The sequence below is a fragment of the Pleurodeles waltl genome, chromosome 5, assembly GCF_031143425.1.
Source record: "Pleurodeles waltl isolate 20211129_DDA chromosome 5, aPleWal1.hap1.20221129, whole genome shotgun sequence".
Lineage (NCBI taxonomy): Eukaryota > Metazoa > Chordata > Amphibia > Caudata > Salamandridae > Pleurodeles > Pleurodeles waltl.
The window spans coordinates 808,268,018-808,293,082 of NC_090444.1; the positions used below are offsets into that span (position 1 = coordinate 808,268,018).

General features: G+C 42.4%; 1 protein-coding gene across 7 annotated transcripts in view; it reads right to left on the reverse strand.

Annotated features, from left to right (window-relative positions):
- The window catches only part of LAMA2 (laminin subunit alpha 2), a 3,379,260-nt gene that overhangs the window by 1,845,135 nt on the left and 1,509,060 nt on the right, over positions 1-25,065 (reverse strand). For all 7 annotated transcript variants that reach the window (XM_069234829.1, XM_069234828.1, XM_069234823.1 and 4 more), the window contains exon 15: positions 11,936-12,047. In XM_069234829.1, the coding sequence (XP_069090930.1) occupies positions 11,936-12,047 (112 nt within the window). The remainder of the gene's footprint in view (positions 1-11,935; positions 12,048-25,065) is intronic.

A 25,065-nucleotide genomic window follows, 5' to 3' on the forward strand; every position in this document is an offset into this window, starting at 1 on the left:
AATGAGAAATATCTTTACGTCTCCTTGTTTTTTCTTCTTTTCATGTGTGGTATATTCTGAAGCATGCATACATACTTTCAGCATAGTTTTTGTGCATGAAAGGACTACTGCCTGCACATAAACTAGGCTGACTACAATACATGCAGGCTTGCACTGAGGTGCAAGGGTGTCTGCATTGGTGCATGGCAGCATAAAATGCGTCTGCACTAGGGAGTGAGCTGAACAGCAACACATTCTTGAAGATTAGGCAAGATTAGGTGTTTCCTGTTCATGCAACACAGCATAGCACATTCACTTGCTGGCTACTCAACTGAAATAATTAATCACATCATCAGCAGAAAATGGAACCCCAATAAAATATTGTTCTTAGGCTGACAAAATGAGTTTGTTAGAGTTTGGTGTTTAGAACACTGATGGGCCTTTTCTCACAAAGTACATGAGTATATTTATTTATGTGTATATTTATTACTACAGCTGGGTGTACCTCCTCCATTTTCTTTGCTATTTAAATTTTCCGAGTGTGAATAACACCTAAGTGTAGACTTATTTGTCTTTGCCATGACAAGTCAGGGGCTGGAGCCTCCTTTAGTAGGATTTATGAGTTTAATGTTATAAGTATCAGTGGTGATGGTCACTACAGTGGCTAAGACCATTCCCAACTGGAAAATATGGGGCAAGTGATTATAGTTTATTATTGTTTAAAAAAAATATTAAGAAGAGCTAAAAAGTAAAATGTTACAGTATTCTAACTCTTCAAATTAAAGGTGATTTAAACTACTACTTTAATTTACACATAACAATTTTGAATTGATCATTAATTAAAAACAATCCCACCCTCACTAACATTATTCCTTTTATTTAACATGAAGAACACGTTCAAATTTATATATGTATATGCTGCATTAAATACATTCTTTTTTCGTTTTTTACCAGAAGTATAAAAGTGTTTAATTTTTTAAGGTAATTATTACATTTTAAAATAATAAAATGAATGAGCAAGTATTATTAAAAAATAAATTAATAATTAACTGAGGGCTTGGGAAGCTGCAGGGAGGTTTACTACAGAGCCTACAGCCAACCACCCACTGCACAAGGCCATAGGCCATGCACCAGGGCTTTGGAGGCTGTGGGTAAATCGAACTGGATCACTGACACAATATTGTGATTAAAAAATGTCACACTGTCAAAAATGTTGTGTCAAAAAATATTGTTTACCACTTTTTCGTGCTCCTATCTTTATAATGATTTATAAGTGATGAACAAATCTGAAAAAAATAGATTTGACAATAATATCGTCTAAAAATGCACAATAATATCGATTTTGTAATATAAATAAAGTTTAAAGTAGTAAGTGATTTATAGTTTAATATATACATTTAATGTGATGTAAAATAAATTCCACTAATGTTAATACTATATACAAATATATACTCACATAAATATACAAACATATAAATATGTCTGTGTATTTTATAGGATACTATTTTTGAATATTTTTAACAAACAAAATCTAAAAAATTATGTTAATAATTCTGTTACACTATATATATATATATATATACACACATATATGTGTTTGTTTATATATATATATATATATATATATATATATATATATATATATATATATACATACACATATATATACACAAACATAACTGTATATGTGTTTATATGAGTATATATGAAATATATATTCACTGACAAAACCAAAGGTTACAGGGACATTATTGTTAGGTTCTGAATTTATTCGTACAAAACTATAGAAATTCAGCCGTACAGTTAAAGTTCTCTCAAGTAACTATAACTTGGCCTTAAGGTAACTATTACTTGCAACCTTGCCATGCACAGTTGACTCATCAATAATTTTATTGAAAATGTTACAGTGATGTTACAGTGATAATATGTAAGAAGATGTCATCAGTGATATAATATGTGGAGTATTTAGCTGTGCATGGTGGAGTTACCTTTGGCTGTGCACGTCGGCGGTTGGTCACAGGGCCTGAGGCCAAACCCCTATAAGCACCCAACTTTGCACTGTGCACTGCCTCCACCTGTGCGCAGTCGAGGTTGCCTGCAAGAGCTGGCCTGCAGCCAGTCTCTGCAGCCAACCCCCCACGCCACCCAACCCCATGATGTGCACTGGGTGTGAGAATAGGTGTGAGAGGGTGTATCTGTGGGTGAGAGTGGCTGTCAGAGTGTGTGCCTGGGTGTGAAAGTGTGTACATCAATGTTTTAGTGGATGCGTCACTTTGTGCACTGGTCTGTGTGTGGGTGCATGAGGGTGTCAGTGAGTATGTGAGTGGATGTGTGACAGTCTGAGTGGGTTTATGAGTGGGTGCGTAACTGACTGAGTGGGTCTGTGAGTGGGTGTGTGAGGGTCTGAGTGGGTCTGTGTGTTGGTGCGTAAGTGCCTGAGTAGGTGTGTGAGCAGGTAAATGATTGAGAGAGAGAGAGAGAGAGAGAGAGTGTGAGAGGGAAAAGGATAGTTATTCAGGCTTTGACATATGTCATACTTAAAATGAGATAGTCCTGGACAAATTAAAAAGAAGAATGTATTTGTTATTTAAAAAGAGTAAGATTACCTTGCAGTATGAGCATTAGAGATTTGTATTCCAAAAAAAAAAGAAGAGGGAAACAAGTCCACCTGGATTTGAACCCTCAATGCTCAGTGTGAAGGTAGGTGACCTTCACACTGAGATACTGCTTTTTTAAATTTTCTTTTTGTTTTTAGCCTTTTATCGGCTATATAGGACCGCGAGGAAGTCCCTACATATTTATTTATTTTACTTTTTTTATTTATACAAAAAAGCCCTTTACGGGCTATCTGGCACCATGGGGGAAGCCTTAAGGCTTCCCTCGGGATGCCATTGCTTTAGCAACAGGGAGCTGCTTTATGAGCAGCTCCCTGCTTGCTGAAGCAAACCTTTCATATCTGTCCCTGCATTCGTGCAGGGGACAGAGATGAAAGCTCCTTTATTTGACAGAGGGACCTGCTTTACAGGTTCCCACTATCAAACAGTGGAGGGGTGATGGGTGATGGTCCCCAGGGCCTTCAGTGGCTCCAAGGGGGGGGGCCTCCAACATGAAGACAGCTGGGGAGGTGGTGATCTCCTGGGCTGATGGGGGTCCTAAACAGACCCCCTTCACTATTTTTACTCTTTGCCCCGGGTAGTTGGTGGTCCCAAGGAGGCTGGGGGTGGCGGTCCCCCACTATTATTTTAATCAAAGCCCCAGGAAGTTGGTGGTCCCTGGGGCGTGGGGGGGCCATGGACCCCTGCATTTTTTTTAATCAAAGCCCCGTGGAGGAGGTGGTCCCTGAAGTGTGGGGGCTGTGGGCCCCAGTATATATTAGTTTCAAGCTCTCCTGAATATATTGAGAAAATTGCCCCCAGGGAGGTGGTGGTCCACAGGGCTGTGGGGGGGGGGGCAGATGCCCCCCATGCTCAAAATTGTTAATGCCCCTAGGACCTGACTTACCTGGAGGCCTATAAAAAACAAGCGCGGGAGCCCACTTTTTTTTTTTGCTGCAAACATTGCAAATTTGTTGCAAAAAAATTATTTTAAAAAGTGCTTTTTTGCTCTGGGGCGTCCCTCTACGACACCCCCCACCAGTGCTAAGGGGTCAAGGTGTCTCTACCCTGGCCCCTTGTGTTTTTTAGAACTCTTTTTTACTGACTCGGCTGAAGCCGAGTCCCAAGATGGCTGCCAACACTTCCTGGTTTGAAGTGTTGGAAGACAATCAAAGCTCTGCATTTCGGCTGCTAACACTTCCTGGTTTGAAGTGTCGGCAACAATCAAAGCTCTGCATTTCCCTACACAGGCTCATCTTTGTTCGTTAATACTTCACGGCCATAAATATACAAATTTCAATTTCCCTAAATTTCTCAAAAATGACTGAATGGATTTACACCAAAGAAGCGAAAGCATAATCTACGTACCGAAAACTAGCTTTGTGCCAAATCCGTCCAGTGGTTCGGGTGGTAGACATGTCTAAAGGTCCTATGGGAATTAGCAACGTAATTTGACTCCCCTATTTCTCGGTCCCCGCTTGACGGATCACCCTAAAACTTCACGTGCGCAACAAGACTCACTGCAACACTTTTTTGGGAACATTTCATGAAGATTTGTCAAATGGAACCAAAGATATAGGCAAGTCTAAAAACGCTCTTATTATGTAAACATCATCCTAACAGTGACCGCCACTAGGTAATATATTAATAATTAAATATTAGTGGAATTTATTTAGTTTACATTATATTAACATAAAATGTTTTATTACTCTGGATACACACAGCAAAATTAATGTGGACAATAAATAAAGTATTAAAATGTAAAATCCCCAAAAACACGTTTACTAAAAATTCTATGACCGTTAAGATAAATTTAAAAATAAAAACGTATTATAAAATATAAAAAACAAACAATTAATGTTATAAAATCTATTTTGCCAATATTATGAAAATTGTTGGAATCTAAGATGATTAAATATACTATTCCCTTTGTAGTTTATGCCACAGTAGGGAAAGTGGAGGATTTGATTTACTATTCCTACTCTCGTTCAAGCAACTGTAGGGAAAGCTTTGGACTTCGGAAGGGTGAAATTTATTAGTCACACTCCATTGCTAATAACAGTAGGGAAAGTGTTGGACTTCTGAGGGATAACATTTACTAGTGTTGAACTGCATAAAGGTTCATTTTACTATTCCTACTGCAGTCTGAACAAGAGTAGAGAAAGTACTTCACTTCAAACTCATTATTACATATATAAGTAACCTCATGAATGTAGAAAAAATATGAAACTCTTAATATAACAATTATTATTTAACATAAAAAATATATATCTATTAAACAACTAAAAACAATTGATTTACATAATTACTATTCAATAAAATAATTGTCACTTGATAAATAATTGTTATTCAATTATTTATTAATTAACTTGTTACCGTATACCCCTACAAACCTAGAAGGCCACATCTAAAAGATAACTAAAAAAATAAGTGTTCTATAATTTACATATTTAATATCAGTCAAATAATGAATGAACAATTAATGATTGTTAACTAATTAATACTTAATTAACTACCCAACCTAGAACACTACAAATCTATCAACCCACAACTAAAATATAATTAAAATAAATCAGTATTCCACATTTACATATTTACATAATTTAGTATGCACCTACTTTGATACAAATGGGAGTGTATAAGAGATTTAGATCTTGTTTATAAAGGGAGCAATTAAATGGTATGCTGTAAATAAAGGGTATGACTATTGCATATTATAACTGTAATATTTTAAAAACAGTGGTTGAGAAGTAATCAGACTATTCAGTTGTATTCATGCACACCAATTGTGAATTGTATATAGTGCAGCAAGAAAAACGGGGAATTTGTGTAAGTAAACCCCATCATATCATGGTGCAAATTTTGGTAGAAATATGTGAATTGTTCTAAAATTGAAATTAGTAGTGATCGATATGATGAAGGTAATTGCTCCAATGTTTTGCATAATGAGCTGTTGAAAGTTTGTTCTGTGCCATAGATAGGACATCAACGTTAATGAATATAGCACACTACAAAATGGTGAATGAATTAGGTAGAGTATAACTCCTTATCTGTCATTTGTTTTCATGAACTAAGATATCTGATGTAATAAATGGGAGAGGAAAAATGGCGTTCAATGTCATGAACAAGAGTGTAAGAGAGCAACAGAAATGCGTTGACAGTTTTTTCCTTTTTTGCTCATTGTAATAATCAATTCATTTTTGGAATCTGCAAGAGGAGTGCTTCTCTTTGTTTTCTCTACTGGAGGACAAGATGTGAATGTAAATGAAGTGTGTGCGGACGATTCAGTCAGCAGCACTACCGGCGCTTTGGCTCCAAATACATCCGCGTTTTGGAAAAGGAGATAATTTAAAAATCAATTAAATAAATAATAAAAATTGTTATTTAATTATTACCTAATTAACTTCCTAGCCAGACTCCTACATTCCTATACAGCCATTAACTAAAATATAAGCAAAATCAATAAGTATTCCATGAATTAATGAATTACATAATTAGAAATCAATTAAATAATTAATTAACAATTAATTAAGTTGCAATTAGTTATTACTTAATTAAATTTCCACCATATACCCCTACACGTATAACTGCTTGCAAATAATATATAACGAAAAAATCAGCATTACATACTTTGCATAATAAGTATCAAATTACATAAATAAATAAAATGTATTCAATAATTTATAATAATTATTAACTAATTAACTTCCCATTCTGTCCCTCTAGAAACCGAACAACCCGCTGCAACACTATAAATCACTTTTAAAAATTAAATGAACAGTTCTAAATCACTTGAAATGAAAAGCTATGTTTTAAAAAAATTAATAACATTTATGTGAACAATGGTGACACATAAAACGTATATAGCAACTAAAACACATTCAAATAATTAAAAACGATATTTTTAACAACTATTATATTGAAAACCATGTGAAAACCCTTGATATTATTTAAAACAATATTACCTCAAAAAACAATATTCGTTTCAATGATGCTTGTCCACAATGTCTGTCTCCCAATATTTTTAACTCAATATTTTGTCCAAACACCCGCTGAATCCCTGATATGTATTGCTGCATGCTGTCTTTGGTGAGAACTTGGGCACCCTAGGAGTTTGGGTCGGAAGACCTGGCAAGAAGCCAGGCCATGTGGCCAACCCTGCACTGCACCCAGATCAAAGCCGTGGTCAGTCGGTAGATGGATGCTCACAGGTTGTGGCCCACCCCCCACAGTCCAGTGGGATGTTGGCCTCTGGTTGCCTAAGGGGGTTGCATACATACTCAACTTTGAAAATTATCAAAAAATGTCAAGAATTTATTGAAAAATGCAAAGGTTAAAGTGATGTTATAGTTAGGTATGGAAATGAGATCTTAGTTTACATTACAAAACTGCCAGAAATTCCCAGAAAAAAGCAAAGGTAAGATAAGAACTAATTCTTAAAAAACAAAAGAAAACACTGAAATATGCGAATTATAGTTTACTGAAATACCTATAACATGTGCCCCTGTGATGCACTATTATAAACTCACACTTTACATCTATGTTGTTAAATGACATCATCTTTGATGACATCACTGATGAGATCTCAAATTACATATTCCAGTCATTGTGACAATGTTCAACATGGTTTGCGGTCTTGACTTAATTTAACATTCTACACCTGTGACCAATATTTTATCACCAATTAAGTGGTAATTGGCATACACTTTGACCACATGTTTTGCGCATAGTATATCTATTTGATTCATAGCATACCTGTCTAGTCACCCACATTTGGCGATGTTACCCTCATTTTACTGTTACTCACATAACAAAAAAATGCATTTGTAGACTTTAATCGGGTTATACTAATTTTAATCCTTGAACTCCCTCCAAAAAGAGTGCATACTCTAATCATCCTAACAGGGTACCCCCTCTTAAAGGCTTCACAGACCTGCAGTTTTAAGTCACAAGGTTGACAGGCACGAATTTGCAACTGATAAGATACCTTCTGCCACTCCCTACGGACAACCCTCTGCAGTTTTGCTAAAATGCATTACAGACATACGTGAGATGCACACAATGTCATACTGCTTTAGATCTATGCTTCCAGCCACAATCTGAGTTAAACCACCTCTAAGTGGATAACCCCTCCATTCTACATTATTCAACAAACTTCAATGCCTGGAAATATTCAGTGAAGTTCGTGAAGTAAGCAGGAACACCTTACTACACAGAACTTGTCCATAGCACTGTCTGGCAACTATTTAACATAGGTACACACCCATACATCTCTTGGGAGATAATCTAATGTCAATGGAAGCTTTGGCTATTCTCAGCAATGTTGGATGACCAGCCTTGGCTTTAAGCCACAACCGAATTTGAAACATGCCTCTGCAACCACATCAGTTGTGCTCAGCTTTTAACTTATTTAACATTGAGTACTGCTTGCATTCCAAATTTTACCAGTTAGTAAACGGTGCATTATATAACTTTCAAATTGCAAAACCACACTTGCCCTCAAGGCCTGCGCTTTTTCCATTCTGCACGTGTGTTCACAGGTCTATGGTGTAAATGACTATAGGCTCTTTACTAACAACCTTTATTAAATGATGTAAGAGTTTATAAAGTAATGTGAATAGCAGTAACTTGGAAGATAATATCTGCGTTGTTATCAATGATGTAATTTGAGATAAAATCAGTGATATCCTTAAACATGTTATGAGTGATGGAATATGTGAGATCATAGTCAGTGAATGACCCTCTCATGTTTAGCATGAAAATGTATATTTATGTGTGTAGCTAGCTCTGCCAAGGTGGTCGATATTCCCACAACAAAATGATTGGTGAGGCTGAGTTCTCCACCTGTTGGTTTTTTAAGTGCATTTTGCAGAGTGTTAGTAGCACTAAACACTACAAAATATAGGGGCATATTTAAGAGCCCCTAGCGCCACCGGAGCGTCACTTTTAGTGACGCTCAGGTAACACTATGCACTGCATCATGTTTACAAGGTGGTGTTAAGCCACATTTTGTGGCTTAACACCACCTTGTAAACACAGCCCCTTCACATGCAGCACTTTGCGTGGGAGGGGCGTGCAATGGGTGTTGATGTGGGCGTGCCACAGCAAGACTTATTGCATTTTGCCACTGCCCCAGATTTATGAGTTTTTGTAAACCTGAGGCAGCGCCAAATTCTAACGCCACCCCAGGAGTGGCATTAGTATGGCACAACAAGGAGAAATTAATTCATTTCTCCTCGTGTTTTGCTCTTTCTATGTGTGCTGCATTCTGCAGCATACATGAAAAGAGCAAATCACCATTTAGAATTGTTTTTGTGCAGCAAGGTGTTCCTTCCTGCACAAAAATAATCTCCCCCTCAACGTAGCCATATTTGCACTATGGAGCAAGGGTAGCTGGGTAGGCACATGGATGCATGTTTAGTACCAGAACAGGGGGAAACACAAGGGTGCACCATATTCTAGTAAATACAGTGCATCCCTGCAATTTGAAAATGACGGTGCCCGACACGCCAAATTTGGCGCAGCGACGTACACTGTCATTTTCTCTTAAATCTGGCCCAAAGTTTGTGAATATGCCCACAATGGCTTATTCGAATATGTAATGGCAAATGTGTGATGAGAATCATTGTAACATCCAAGCTGTCTTTATTTCAAAAGGGTAGGATATTTGCCATTTGTTTCTACTATTTCAAATAGAAAAGAGATACTAATGGTTGTGAATAATAAAAAAATGTTTGGGTTTTAGTTGCTTCTCAAAACATCAAGTAGTCTTCAACAGAAGAATATACATCATTGGCTCAATTAAAGGGAATTCCCTTCTACCAAAGTGAAAAATTATCCTCTATTATATATTTAAGTATGTGAGGTTCTGTTAGTAGCTGTTAGTAGCTGTTGCCTTCATATTCATTACATGTACTATTTAGATGATGACAGAGTCAGTAGAATAAGAGTTTCGGTCCATAGCTGGAAAAGGTTTTTATTTTGAATAATCTATTATGAGACGTGCAGCTGCAGTTTCAGCTGGGTATGTGGTCAGCCACATTCGGTACATTATAGTGAGGCTGAAAAACTATGCATTGTCATGGAAACCAAGGGCAAAATGATTTGGCTGCAATGCATGTTAAGTTTGGATCGTTACCAGTGCAATACCGAAGCAGTACTGATGACAGGTAAATGCGCGGAGACTTAAGCCTGTTGCAGAATAGCAAGTCTCATAACGTAAAGTCATATTTATTAACATTTGGAATTTGCCCCATTGTGGAGGTATGCTTATCACAGACATTAGCGGACACAATTGAAGCCAATCTCAGACACTGGCTTCACGAGCTTCTTCGGAGCTCAGGATGCCCCATTTATGATGACTATATCTTACCCTCAAACACTGTGAAACCCCTCACTGGAGAAGCACTGACATGCCTCATTACCAATGTCAGCTAATCAATACCTCAAGCATCTTTCGTTATGCATTCAAAATGGGATAATCATTGGAAATATCAGATAGAAGGTGTTTCCCATCCAGCTGCACAATCCGATCAACCAGAGTCCCTGGTGCATGTCTGTGAGTGTGCATTCCCTTCCTGATGCTGCAACACATACTACGAACAACCAGAAGTTGGATGATGCTGTTGCTCACGAACTGTGCATTAGCCCTACTCACCCACTTTGCAGTTTTGGACACCATTAACCTTAATATGCTCTCACAGATTTTAGAGACTGCATACGTTTGTCTGACCTCATGCCTAACAAACCAGCAACAATTTGCACAAACAAATACATCACAATAAGATAGTCTACATGTCATCTGAGGGGCACCCGACAGATCCCTCTGCTCTCCATCATATTCAACATATATGGATTTCACTTAAAAGACAATAGCACCATAATCTATAAGTATGCTGGTGGCATGTAAGCATGCCTGAAAGTTTCAGCCACCAATAAAATAAGATGAAGATAGATGGATTCACAGCCAGCTCGCACTGATAACACATTGTGGACATTTGTCTTCAACAATGACCTCTCCTTCAAGACGCACATTGCCCAGTAGATTAAAGCAGTTTGGAAGTCAGTTGATAGGTGTGGAAAGAGATCGGCCCTATTTCTGCGAAGTCAACTTCAAACAACAATCTGAATATGGTCCTCTCACATCTATCTAGGCTAGCTGGAGGCAAAGGTCAGCTCATCAGCAACCCCTGTTGACTCCTGGCTCAATAGGCAGCTAAATACTCATCATGTCACCCATAGAGCTACATTTTCTGCCAAACATCTTTTTAAAACGTGCTTCACCACCCACAAATCAACAAGGTCTGAAAACCAGGACATGTTCCTAAAAAAAGACCAACGTGGGCATCTAATCGAACTCTAGATTTGAACAGGCTACAAATAAAAAGGTCCTGACATGAAAACAGAACTCAAACCTTTCCCCCCTGCGCTCCAAGGATCTGTAACAAAACGCATTGCCCACATGAAGCTTACAACATAACTCTTGCAAATCAGACTGAAGTTTGGAGGCAAACTTCCCAAGGACCCCTCATCAGCCTAAGACAAGGTTCGCCTCTATGAATAAACTTCCTCTAAAACATTCGCCTCACGTTCTAATGTTGTTACTTCTCTGGGTTATTTCCCTGCATTTCTTATATTCAGGGATTCGTCCACCGCCTGATAATTAGGTGTTTGATATGTAAATACCAGTGCAGAAGCATATAATATTAATTCGTTCGAAATCTTTGCAACCCATCAGAGAGCAGGTTTTTCATTTCTCAGAAGGGTAAAAAGTAGAGTAACTGTGAAAGTTTACCGTGGAAGTTACCATCGAAGTAGCGAAGCTATAAACTGGCGAAAAACACTGACAGCACAACTACGTTCAGTAGTCGCCTCTTCACGAGCAACAGCTTTGAAAATATTTTAAAACATTTGTGTAGTACTGGCCGACAACTAGTTGTATATTTATATGCTCCAGGCGCGCAGCTGTTTGAACATGTAGTTGACACACACATTCATGTTCTTGCTCTTTGGAGAAAAGTGACTGTTAGGTTAAACCGTGACAATGGCTGTTGAGTTCGTGGCGCTTCCCACAGCATTTATAATGATAAACACGGGATTGTTTACTGGGCTGTCTATAACCGGCCTGTCAGAGAAATCAAACTAAGCATCATGCATTATTCGAGCTATTACAAACCCCTTACAAAGTGTCTCATTTCTTTTTTTCATTTATATCAGCGACGAAGGTGGAATTAGTCTGATCCATAAGCCTTGGGAGTCAACTGGGATTTACAATGCGCTCCGAAATGTAGCCGAGTCTCTCTCCGCTGCTACCCAATGGATTTAAGACCACAAAGAAAGACAGCATTCTGCTAAATACTCACTTCGCAGGAAGTTCCGCTGTAACCTGGAGGACAGTGGCAAATCTCAACAGCCGGGGCAATTTTCCCACTTGGCAAAGACTGATCTGCTAATTCAATGCTCACGGAGCTCAATCTAGATAGTTTGAAAAAAGAAAACAAAATAGAACCACACATTAAAACGCAGAATGCAGAAGTAACATAAAAAACATTCCACGTTAGATATCTAACACCCTCAGTTATGGCACCAGAATATCGTGGCTACAGACCACCAGACAAAAATATTGTTTCTTCTACATTGTTGACAAAATAGGCTCCTATCTTAGGTAATAATAAACTCAGAGGGATGATGTTTGTGTCAGAAGATAAACTTGTGAACAATACTCTGAGGCCGTCTCCTCACCGTCTATATTTATTAATAAATTGTGAAATGCTGCGTTAATTTATACAGGCCACATCATTAATACAATCAAATGACTTTTCAAAGAATCTATTCAATGCTTATTACAGCCTCCAGAAAGTATGCACTGAAGTCCAACTAAAAGACACATACAATTATTGAAGTACATAAATCCTAGAAAAAAACAAGCAATGACAAAGTCAGTATGTCTTAACCAAAAAGAAGGAAAAAAAGACGTGATGACATGGTCGTTGTTAGTCGCATCATTCTGTAGGCATTCATGCTTCACCACACATTTGTACAACTACAGAATGACACAGGCACAATTTTCCTTTTAATACATTTAAAAAAAGGACTACTGTTATGAGGGCACAATGGAGGAGAGAGTGAGGAGAATGGGGGGGAACCAATACACAAGCGAAAGAACAACACTGGGAGCGAGAGAGGAGCACACGATGGAGGAAACAATACAGAGTTTGGCAGGATGGGGGAGTCTTTGCAAAGAGAGTGAGCATCACTCCAGGAAGAGAGCAACACGGTGGAGAAGTGTACAAGGGAGACAGCAACATGCATCACGGGGGCAAGGGAGTATAGCAAGAGAAGCTCATGAGAACTAGAGAAACACATAAAGGAGAGAACAACAAGGGCCCCAGTGGGAAGGTATTTGGTGAGGGGGGAAAGCACACGAGGGCGAGAGTTGGAAAACACATATTTTAATGAAGTGCTTAACCTAGAAGAGGGCACTGGAACAGTACAAGTCAGCCAAGCAAAAGGATCGTGACAAGGCAATGCTCCAGAGCTTGGACAAACACCAAAAATAGGAAGACAAGACATTGAATAAAACGCAAGTGAATGTTTGGGGCAATAAAACCAACCAATGAAAAGCTACAGATGGGCTATAAGCCCACAGTAAGTTCACGATAGATCTTTCGCATCAGACAGCTTCCGCTGACTGGTAGGTGAGACCTAAAAAAGGTGAAGTAAATTGCCCAAAAAAATCACACTTAAAAAGGGCAGCTTTGAAGATGTTTAGAAGTTCACTGGGGTGCAAGCTGGAAAAGTCAAAACACAGACACACTAAAAGTGCTCTTGGACTTTTACCTAGGATTTTCAGAATACTTGTTCTTTCAAATATAATAAGGTTTCCTTCCCTGGATTGTTTAACAAACATCCGAAATGACTATTTTTTTACATATATTTTGAAGTAGAGAGAGAACAACCAAAAACATTTGATACTACTTAATGAATTTTTGTATCCAAGAATTTGTCATAGCGCGAATCAACCCAAGTGATCATTGTTAAAATGTTCTTCAATTCCTATGGAATTTGTAACAGTGAAGAAATTACTTTTATTTTGAGTACATGCACATTAAGGAAAGAATGTTACAACAAAGTAGTATAAATTATTTTGGTCTTAAGATGTAAATGGATTAAAAATTATTATGTCAATACTCTGGTGGGCTTTGCTACAGTTTACCCTGGCAGAGCACTTTCTCTGAGTGAGGGTCCTTGCTTGGACAGGGGGCAACCTGACTGCCAACCAAAGACCCCATTTCTAACAGTGATGCTTGAGTCTTTCACAATCCCTATAACCTGATATAACGTGACTGTTAGCACACCCCACTCTGAAAATTGTTCCAGAACCTATGATTACTATAAAACCAAAAGTTGCTATCTATGCAAAATGATCAGTGCTTGCAGTAGTACTTTATTCTCATCCATACTTTCTTGGGTTTACTATGTCTGGTGGAGCCCTGGTCTCATCCCTTAATCTTCTTTAAGGATTACACACCTTTTGTTGAAGACAAGTTACGGAGTTTCCATAGATGCCTTAATTTTTACTTCGTCCCAACCTCGGCACATTAAAAGAAAAATTCCCCATTATAATAGCCCTCTAGTGTATTTGAACTATTTAGACCGAATCAACTCAGTCTCTCAGTCTTTTGCAGTAGGTTCCAGTGCTTAAAATTTGATTTGGGATCTTGAGCCTTGCTGTAATTATTCACAAAAAGCGGTCTCCTCCCTCTATTCTCTGAAAAGATTGCTTATGTGCTATGGGGTTGAAGCTTACTTGCTATGATTCTAGACTCTTTTATCTGAAGTACCGTAAATAATAGATGGTTTCTGTTTTTCCAAGCCAGGGTATCATGGAGATGTAATTGCCTTTTTGTTTATGTGGAAGCATTATGCAATTACTTATGGTCTACTCGCTCTCTAACCCCTTCGCTGCCAGGCCTTTTCCCCCTCCTGTGCCAGGCCTTTTTTTGCCTATTTGGGGCAGTTCGCGCTTAGGCCCTCATAACTTTTTGTCCACATAAGCTAACCAAGCCAAATTTGCGTCCTTTTTTTCCAACATCCTAGGGATTCTAGAGGTACCCAGACTTTGTGGGTTCCCCTGAAGGAGGCCAAGAAATTGGCCAAAATACAGTGAAAATTTCGTTTTTTTCAAAAAAATTGGAAAAAGTGGCTGCAGAAGAAGGCTTGTGGTTTTTCCCCTGAAAATGGCATCAACAAAGGGTTTGCGGTGCTAAACTCAGCAGCTTCCCAGCTTTCAGGAACAGGCAGACGGGAATCAGAAAACCCAATTTTTCAACACAATTTTGGCATTTTACTGGGGCATACCCCATTTGTGCAATTTTTTGTGCTTTCAGCCTCCTTCCTGTCAGTGACAGGAATGGTCATGAAACCAATGCTGGATCCCAGAAACCTAAACATTTCTGAAAAGTAGACAAAATTCTGAATTCAGCAAGGGGTCATTTGTGTAGATCCTACAAGGGTTTCCTACAGAAAATAACAGCTGAAAAAGAAAAATATTGAAATTGATGTGAAAAAACCATCAATTTTTCACTACGTTTTACTCTGTAACTTTTCCCTGCAATGTCAGATTATCGAAAGCAATATACCGTTACGTCTGCTGGACTCCTCTGGTTGCGGGGATATATAGGGTTTGTAGGTTCATCAAGAACCCGAGGAACCCAGAGCCAATAAATGAGCTGCACCCTGCAGTGCGTTTTCATTCTATACCGGGTATACAGCAATTCATTTGCTGAAATATAAGGAGTAAAAAATTGCTATCAAGAAAACCTTTGCATTTCCAAAAAGGGCACAAGATAAGGTGTTGAGGAGCAGTGGTTATTTGCACATCTCTGAATTCCGGGGTGACCATAGTAGCACGTGAATTACAGGGAATTTCTCAAATAGATGTCTTTTTTACACACACTCCTATATTTGGAAGGAAAAAATGTAGAGAAAGACAAGGGGCAATAGTACTTGTTTTGCTAATCTATGTTCCCCAAAGTCTCCCGATAAAAATGGTACCTCACTTGTGTGGGTAGGCCTAGCGCCCGCGACAGGATATGCCCCAAAACACAACGTGGACACATCACAGAAAACAGAGCTGTTTTTAGCAAAGTGACTACCTGTAGATTTTGGCCCCTAGCTCAGCCGCCACCTAGGGAAACCTACCAAACCTGTGCATTTCTGAAAACTAGAGACCTAGGGGAATCCAAGGAGGGGTGACTTGTGTGGCTCGGACCAGGTTCTGTTACCCAGAATCCTTTGCAAACCTCAAAATTTGGCTAAAAAAACACATGTTCCTCACATTTCTGTGGCAGAAAGTTCTGGAATCTGAGAGGAGCCACAAATTTCCTTCCACCCAGCGTTCCCCCACGTCTCCCAATAAAAATGATACCTCACTTGTGTGGGTAGGCCTAGCACCCGCGACAGGATATGCCCCAAAACACAACGTGGACACATCACAGAAAACAGAGCTGTTTTTAGCAAAGTGACTACCTGTAGATTTTTGCCTCTAGCTCAGCCGCCACCTAGGGAAACCTACCAAACCTGTGCATTTCTGAAAACTAGAGACCTAGGGGAATCCAAGGAGGGGTGACTTGTGTGGCTCGAACCAGGTTCTGTTACCCAGAATCCTTTGCAAACCTCAAAATTTGGCTAAAAAAACACATGTTTCTCACATTTCTGTGGCAGAAAGTTCTGGAATCTGAGAGGAGCCACAAATTTCCTTCCACCCAGCGTTCCCCCACGTCTCCCGATAAAAATGATACCTCACTTGTGTGGGTAGGCCTAGCGCCCGCGACAGGATATGCCCCAAAACACAACGTGGACATATCACAGAAAACAGAGCTGTTTTTAGCAAAGTGACTACCTGTAGATTTTGGCCTCTAGCTCAGCCGCCACCTAGGGAAACCTACCAAACCTGTACATTTCTGAAAACTAGAGACCTAGGGGAATCCACGGAGGGGTGACTTGCGGGGCTCGGACCAGGTTCTGTTACCCAGAATCCTTTGCAAACCTCAAAATTTGGCTAAAAAAACACATGTTCCTCACATTTCTGTGGCAGAAAGTTCTGGAATCTGAGAGGAGCCACAAATTTCCTTCCACCCAGCGTTCCCCCACGTCTCCCGATAAAAATGATACCTCACTTGTGTGGGTAGGCCTAGCGCCCGCGACAGGATATGCCCCAAAACACAACGTGGACATATCACAGAAAACAGAGCTGTTTTTAGCAAAGTGACTACCTGTAGATTTTGGCCTCTAGCTCAGCCGCCACCTAGGGAAACCTACCAAACCTGTGCATTTCTGAAAACTAGAGACCTAGGGAAATCCAAGGAGGGGTGACTTGTGTGGCTCGGACCAGGTTCTGTTACCCAGAATCCTTTGCAAACCTCAAAATTTGGCTAAAAAAACACATGTTCCTCTCATTTCTGTGGCAGAAAGTTCTGGAATCTGAGAGGAGCCACAAATTTCCTTCCACCCAGCGTTCCCCCACGTCTCCCGATAAAAATGATACCTCACTTGTGTGGGTAGGCCTAGCGCCTGCAACAGGAAATGCCCCAAAGCACAACGTGGACACATCCCATTTTTTGACAGAAACAGAGCTGTTTTTTGCAAAGTGCCTACCTGTAGATTTTGGCCTCTAGCTCAGCCGGCACCTAGGGAAACCTACCAAACCTGTGCATTTCTGAAAACTAGAGACCTAGGGGAATCCAAGGAGGGGTGACTTGTGTGGCTCGGACCAGGTTCTGTTACCCAGAATCCTTTGCAAACCTCAAATTTTGGCTAAAAAAACACATGTTCCTCACATTTCTGTGGCAGAAAGTTCTGGAATCTGAGAGGAGCCACAAATTTCCTTCCACCCAGCGTTCCCCCACGTCTCCCGATAAAAATGATACCTCACTTGTGTGGGTAGGCCTAGCGCCCGCGACAGGATATGCCCCAAAACACAACGTGGACATATCACAGAAAACAGAGCTGTTTTTAGCAAAGTGACTACCTGTAGATTTTGGCCTCTAGCTCAGCCGCCACCTAGGGAAACCTACCAAACCTGTGCATTTCTGAAAACTAGAGACCTAGGGGAATCCACGGAGGGGTGACTTACGGAGGGGTGACTTGCGGGGCTCGGACCAGGTTCTGTTACCCAGAATCCTTTGCAAACCTCAAAATTTGGCTAAAAAAACACATGTTCCTCACATTTCTGTGGCAGAAAGTTCTGGAATCTGAGAGGAGCCACAAATGTCCTTCCACCCAGCGTTCCCCCACGTCTCCCGATAAAAATGATACCTCACTTGTGTGGGTAGGCCTAGCGCCCGCGACAGGATATGCCCCAAAACACAACGTGGACATATCACAGAAAACAGAGCTGTTTTTAGCAAAGTGACTACCTGTAGATTTTGGCCTCTAGCTCAGCCGGCACCTAGGGAAACCTACCAAACCTGTGCATTTCTGAAAATTAGAGACCTAGGGGAATCCAAGGAGGGGTGACTTGTGTGGCTCGGACCAGGTTCTGTTACCCAGAATCCTTTGCAAACCTCAAAATTTGGCTAAAAAAACACATGTTCCTCACATTTCTGTGGCAGAAAGTTCTGGAATCTGAGAGGAGCAACAAATTTCCTTCCACCCAGCATTCCCCCACGTCTCCCGATAAAAATGATACCTCACTTGTGTGGGTAGGCCTAGCGCCCGCGACAGGATATGCCCCAAAACACAACGTGGACATATCACAGAAAACAGAGCTGTTTTTAGCAAAGTGACTACCTGTAGATTTTGGCCTCTAGCTCAGCCGCCACCTAGGGAAACCTACCAAACCTGTGCATTTCTGAAAACTAGAGACCTAGGGGAATCCACGGAGGGGTGACTTGCGGGGCTCGGACCAGGTTCTGTTACCCAGAATCCTTTGCAAACCTCAAAATTTGGCTAAAAAAACACATGTTCCTCACATTTCTGTGGCAGAAAGTTCTGGAATCTGAGAGGAGCCACAAATTTCCTTCTACCCAGCGTTCCCCCACGTCTCCCGATAAAAATGATACCTCACTTGTGTGGGTAGGCCTAGCGCCCGCGACAGGATATGCCCCAAAACACAACGTGGACATATCACAGAAAACAGAGCTGTTTTTAGCAAAGTGACTACCTGTAGATTTTGGCCTCTAGCTCAGCCGCCACCTAGGGAAACCTACCAAACCTGTGCATTTCTGAAAACTAGAGACCTAGGGGAATCCACGGAGGGGTGACTTGCGGGGCTCGGACCAAGTTCTGTTACCCAGAATCCTTTGCAAACCTCAAAATTTGGCTAAAAAAACACATGTTCCTCACATTTCTGTGGCAGAAAGTTCTGGAATCTGAGAGGAGCCACAAATTTCCTTCCACCCAGTGTTCCCCCACGTCTCCCGATAAAAATGATACCTCACTTGTGTGGGTAGGCCTAGCGCCCGCGACAGGATATGCCCCAAAACACAACGTGGACATATCACAGAAAACAGAGCTGTTTTTAGCAAAGTGACTACCTGTAGATTTTGGCCTCTAGCTCAGCCGCCACCTAGGGAAACCTACCAAACCTGTGCATTTCTGAAAACTAGAGACCTAGGGGAATCCAAGGAGGGGTGACTTGTGTGGCTCGGACCAGGTTCTGTTACCCAGAATCCTTTGCAAACCTCAAAATTTGGCTAAAAAAACACATGTTCCTCTCATTTCTGTGGCAGAAAGTTCTGGAATCTGAGAGGAGCCACAAATTTCCTTCCACCCAGCGTTCCCCCACGTCTCCCGATACAAATGATACCTCACTTGTGTGGGTAGGCCTAGCGCCCGCGACAGGATATGCCCCAAAACACAACGTGGACATATCACAGAAAACAGAGCTGTTTTTAGCAAAGTGACTACCTGTAGATTTTGGCCTCTAGCTCAGCCGGCACCTAGGGAAACCTACCAAACCTGTGCATTTCTGAAAACTAGAGACCTAGGGGAATCCACGGAGGGGTGACTTGCGGGGCTCGGACCAGGTTCTGTTACCCAGAATCCTTTGCAAACCTCAAAATTTGGCTAAAAAAACACATGTTCCTCACATTTCTGTGGCAGAAAGTTCTGGAATCTGAGAGGAGCCACAAATTTCCTTCCACCCAGCGTTCCCCCACGTCTCCCGATAAAAATGATACCTCACTTGTGTGGGTAGGCCTAGCGCCCGCGACAGGATATGCCCCAAAACACAACGTGGACATATCACAGAAAACAGAGCTGTTTTTAGCAAAGTGACTACCTGTAGATTTTGGCCTCTAGCTCAGCCGGCACCTAGGGAAACCTACCAAACCTGTGCATTTCTGAAAATTAGAGACCTAGGGGAATCCAAGGAGGGGTGACTTGTGTGGCTCGGACCAGGTTCTGTTACCCAGAATCCTTTGCAAACCTCAAAATTTGGCTAAAAAAACACATGTTCCTCACATTTCTGTGGCAGAAAGTTCTGGAATCTGAGAGGAGCCACAAATTTCCTTCCACCCAGCGTTCCCCCACGTCTCCCGATAAAAATGATACCTCACTTGTGTGGGTAGGCCTAGCGTCCGCGACAGGATATGCCCCAAAACACAACGTGGACACATCACAGAAAACAGAGCTGTTTTTAGCAAAGTGACTACCTGTAGATTTTGGCCTCTAGCTCAGCCGCCACCTAGGGAAACCTACCAAACCTGTACATTTCTGAAAACTAGAGACCTAGGGGAATCTAAGGAGGAGTGACTTGCGGGGCTCGGACCAGGTTCTGTTACCCAGAATCCTTTGCAAACCTCAAAATGTGGCTAAAAAAACACATGTTCCTCACATTTCTGTGGCAGAAAGTTCTGGAATCTGAGAGGAGCCACAAATTTCCTTCCACCCAGCGTTCCCCCAAGTCTCCCAATAAAAATGATACCTCACTTGCGTGGGTAGGACTAGCGCCCACGAAAGGAAAGGGCCCAAAACACAACGTGGACACATCACATTTTTTTATAAAAAGCAGTGCCTACCTGTGGATTTTGGCCTGTAGCTCAGCCCGCACCTGGGGAAACCTAGCAAACCAGCGCATTTTTGAAAACTAGAAACCCAGGGGAATCCAAGATGGGGTGACTTGCGGGGCTCTGACCAGGTTATGTTACCCAGAATCCTTTGCAAACATCAAAATGTGGCCCAAAAAACACTTTTTCCTCTCATTTCGGTGACAGAAAGTTCTGGAATCTGAGAGGAGCCACAAATTTCCTTCCACCCAGCGTTCCCCTAAGTCTCTCAATAAAAATGGTGCCTCACTTCTGTGGGTAGGCCTAGCGCCCACGAAAGGAAATGGACCAAAACACAACATGGACACAACATTTTTTTTCACAGAAAACAGAGGTGTTTTTTGCAAGGTGCCTACCTGTGGAGTTTGGCCTGTAGCTCAGCCGGCCCCGGGGGGGGGCAGAAATGGCCTAAAATAAATTTCTTCCCCCCAACCCCCACCCCCCCGGAGCGACCCTTGCCTACGGGGTCGCTCCCCCTGCGTGACATTGGCGCCAAAAAACAAATCCCAGGTGCCTAGTGGTTTCTGCCCCCTTGGGGGCAGATTGACCTAAAATCGGCCAATCTGCCCCCAAGGGGGGCAGAAATGGCCTAAATACAATTTGCCCCCCAGGGGAGCGACCCTTGCCTGATGGGTCGCTCCCCATCTCGAAAAAAACAAACAAACAAAAAAAAAACACAACAAAAAAATTTGCCCTGGTGCCCTGAGGGTTCTGCCCACCCCCCCCTGGGGGCAGTTCAGCCTAATAATAGGCCGATCTGCCCCCAGGGGGGGCAGAAATGGCCTAAAATAAATTTGCCCCCCCAGCCCCCACCCCTTCCCTGGAGCGACCCTTGCCTACGGGGTCGCTCCCCCTGCGTGACATTGGCGCCAAAAAACAAATCCCAGGTGCCTAGTGGTTTCTGCCCCCATGGGGGCAGATTGACCTAAAATCGGCCAATCTGCCCCCAAGGGGGGCAGAAATGGCCTAAATACAAGTTGCCCCCCAGGGGAGCGACCCTTGCCTGATGGGTCGCTCCCCATCTCGAAAAAAACAAACAAACAAAAAAAAAACACACAAAAAAAATTTGCCCTGGTGCCCTGAGGGTTCTGCCCCCCTCTGGGGGCAGTTCGGCCTGATAATAGGCCGATCTGCCCCTAGGGAGGGCAGAAATGGCCTAAAATAAATTTGACCCCCCAACCCCCACCCCCCCCCGGAGCGACCCTTGCCTATGGGGTCGCTCCCCCTGCGTGACATTGGCGCCAAAAAACAAATCCCAGGTGCCTAGTGGTTTCTACCCCCTTGGGGGCAGATTGACCTAAAATCGGCCAATCTGCCCCCAAGGGGGGCAGAAATGGCCTAAATACAATTTGGCCCCCAGGGGAGCGACCCTTTCCTGATGGGTCGCTCCCCATCTCGAAAAAAAACAAACAAACAAAAAAAAAACACACAAAAAAAATGTGCCCTGGTGCCTAGAGGGTTCTGCCCCCCCCTGGGGGCAGTTTGGCCTAATAATAGGCCGATCTGCCCCCAGAGGGGGCAGAAATGGCCTAAAATAAATTTGAACCCCCAACCCCCACCCCCCCCCCCGGGAGCGACCCTTGCCTACGGGGTCGCTCCCCCTGCGTGACATTGGCGACAAAAAACAAATCCCAGGTGCCTAGTGGTTTCTGCCCCCTTGGGGGCAGATTGACCTAAAATTGGCCAATCTGCCCCCAAGGGGGGCAGAAATGGCCTAAATACAAGTTGCCCCCCAGGGGAGCGACCCTTGCCTGATGGGTCGCTCCCCATCTCGAAAAAAACAAACAAACAAAAAAAAAAACACAAAAAAAAAATTGCCCTGGTGCCCTGAGGGTTCTGCCCCCCTCTGGGGGCAGTTCGGCCTGATAATAGGCTGATCTGCCCCTAGGGAGGGCAGAAATGGCCTAAAATAAATTTGACCCCCCAACCCGCACCCCCCCCCCGGGAGCGACCCTTGCCTACGGGGTCGCTCCCCCTGCGTGACATTGGCGCCAAAAAACAAATCCCAGGTGCCTAGTGGTTTCTACCCCCTTGGGGGCAGATTGACCTAAAATCGGCCAATCTGCCCCCAAGGGGGGCAGAAATGGTGTAAATACAATTTGCCCCCCCCCAGGGGAGCGACCCTTGCCTGATGGGTCGCTCCCCATCTCTAAAAAAACAAACAAACAAAAAACAAAAAACACAAAAAAAAAACTTGCCCTGGCGCCTATAGGTTTCTGCCCCCCCCTGGGGGCAGATCGGCCTAAAATAAATTGCCCTCCCCCCCAGGGAGCGACCCTTGCCTAAGGGGTCGCTCCCTTTGCGTGAAATTCACTCAAAGAAAAAACTCCCTGGTGTCTAGTGGTTTCTACCCCCCTTGGGGGCAGATTGGCCTCATTAAAATAGGCCAATCTGCCCCCAAGGGGGGCAGAAATGGCCAAAATATAATTTTACCCCAAGGGGAGCGACCCTTGCCTAAGGGGTCGCTCCCCACCCAAAAAAATAAAATAACACATAAAAAAAAAAAAAAAAAAAAAATGGTCCCTGGTGCCCTAGAGGTTTCTGCCCCCCCTGGGGGCAGATCGGCCTAATAGTAGGCCGATCTGCCCCCAGGGGGGCAGAAAAGGCCTTCCAGAAAAAATGCCCCCCATGGGAGCGACCCTTGCCCAAGGGGTTGCTCCCTTTTGTCAATATCATAAAAAAAAAAAAAATCCCTGGTGTCTAGTGGGGTTTCAAAAGCCGGATTGCAAGCAATCCGGCTTTTGAAACCCTTGGAGAGACTTCAAAGGGAAGGAAATACTTTTCCTTCCCTTTAAAGCCCCTCCGGGCCTCCCCGGTGATTGAAAGAGAAATGCTTTTGCATTTCTTTTTCAATCGCGCTGGAAGCAGAGCTTCCAGCGCGACGAGGGAGGCCCCTGTGACACATCAGCGCGCGCGCGCTGACGTCACAGGGGGGGACGGGGGGGGCGGGGGTGGAAGGGGAAGGTCTTCCCCTTCCATCCCCGCCTTGGGGGGGGGAGGGGGGGTGCACGGGGGGCGCGCTAGCGCGCCCCCAAGTTCCCCTGTGCCATGGACGAGATGATCTCGTCCAAGGCACAGGGGAACTGTAGCCTTGGACGAGATCATCTCGTCCAAGGCACCCAAGAGGCTAAATATATTCAATCTGCTTGGCATGGTTGTAATAGATAATTATATCAGTCTAACTGACTTTATGCCTGATATGGAAGATTTAGGCCTCTGTGCATTATTAGTCTTCAATAGATGTAAAGGGGCTGAGACTTTGTGAAATAATAATAGTCACCTTTTGTTTTTTCCTAAATTGCTTATTTTGGAATACGTGTATATGTTATTATTGTGTACTTGAACTATTATGATTTTGCTTGTTTATGTATCTTGAATGGTTTTATTGGTGTGATTCCCCGAGATAAATGACATTTACCATGGATTAAAGTGCAATGAGTTCCTGAAGAGGGTAGTGGTTGCTGCTGCATACACACTGAGGAAACACAAACCAGAAATGCAGAGTGAGTGTCGGTTAGGTGAAAGAAGGTAAATCCTACAGGATGCCTTTCCACATCAACCACCACAAGGGTAGCAGAAAACACCTGAGCTGGGGCTGTTATTATAAACATCACGGAAAGCCAACCTAGTGGGTAGTTGAAAATTTCCGTACTCCAGCGCCAATGATGATTTATTGCCAGAATACCAGAATTCAAATATTGACCTGCCACAATAGTGAGGCCAAAATATCAGCTACATAGACTCTCACCAAGATAAGTATCTATGGGTAAGTATAGAATTTCTATTATTAACTCCACAGCTATATACCTTGTAGATATTTATTTAATCACATCTGGTGCTCGACATTGTGGCCAAAAGATTTTGGTATGATGATATTTCTCCCTTAATATACTAACTTACAATCCACAGATGCCTATGTTCTTCTGCAGTCCCCCAAACTCTGCAAATTGTACAGAATTCACTGCTTACTTAATTGCTTCATACAGATTGCATCAAATAGAACAAAAAATAAGTATTAACTCCAACTAAAATGTGTTCACATGGTGAAGGCTGTCATATCTTGTCTCTCAGCAATAATTAAATGATTGTCAAGATGTTTTCGGAAGCTTAAAGGCAGCAACTACAAGGTTCTCATCTGGAGACATAAATCCTGCTAGCTAACATGCTGATTGTTGGCAAATGACACTTGGCTCTTACTCTCAACTAGCATCTGGACTGATGATAAAATCATTTTCCTTTCAAGTCACAGCAGTATCCAAGGCCTGTCACCACAAGTCCCATGGTGGCTATCCTCTTGCAGAAGTATTAGAGGGCATTATGGATGGGTGAGGCTAGAGGTCCATCAACAGGGTCCTCCGATGGTGGAACAGGAGCTATGGTGTGATTTTTGCTCTCGCTCCCACCAACACTCTCAAATGCAGGACCAGGTTACTGAGGCATTT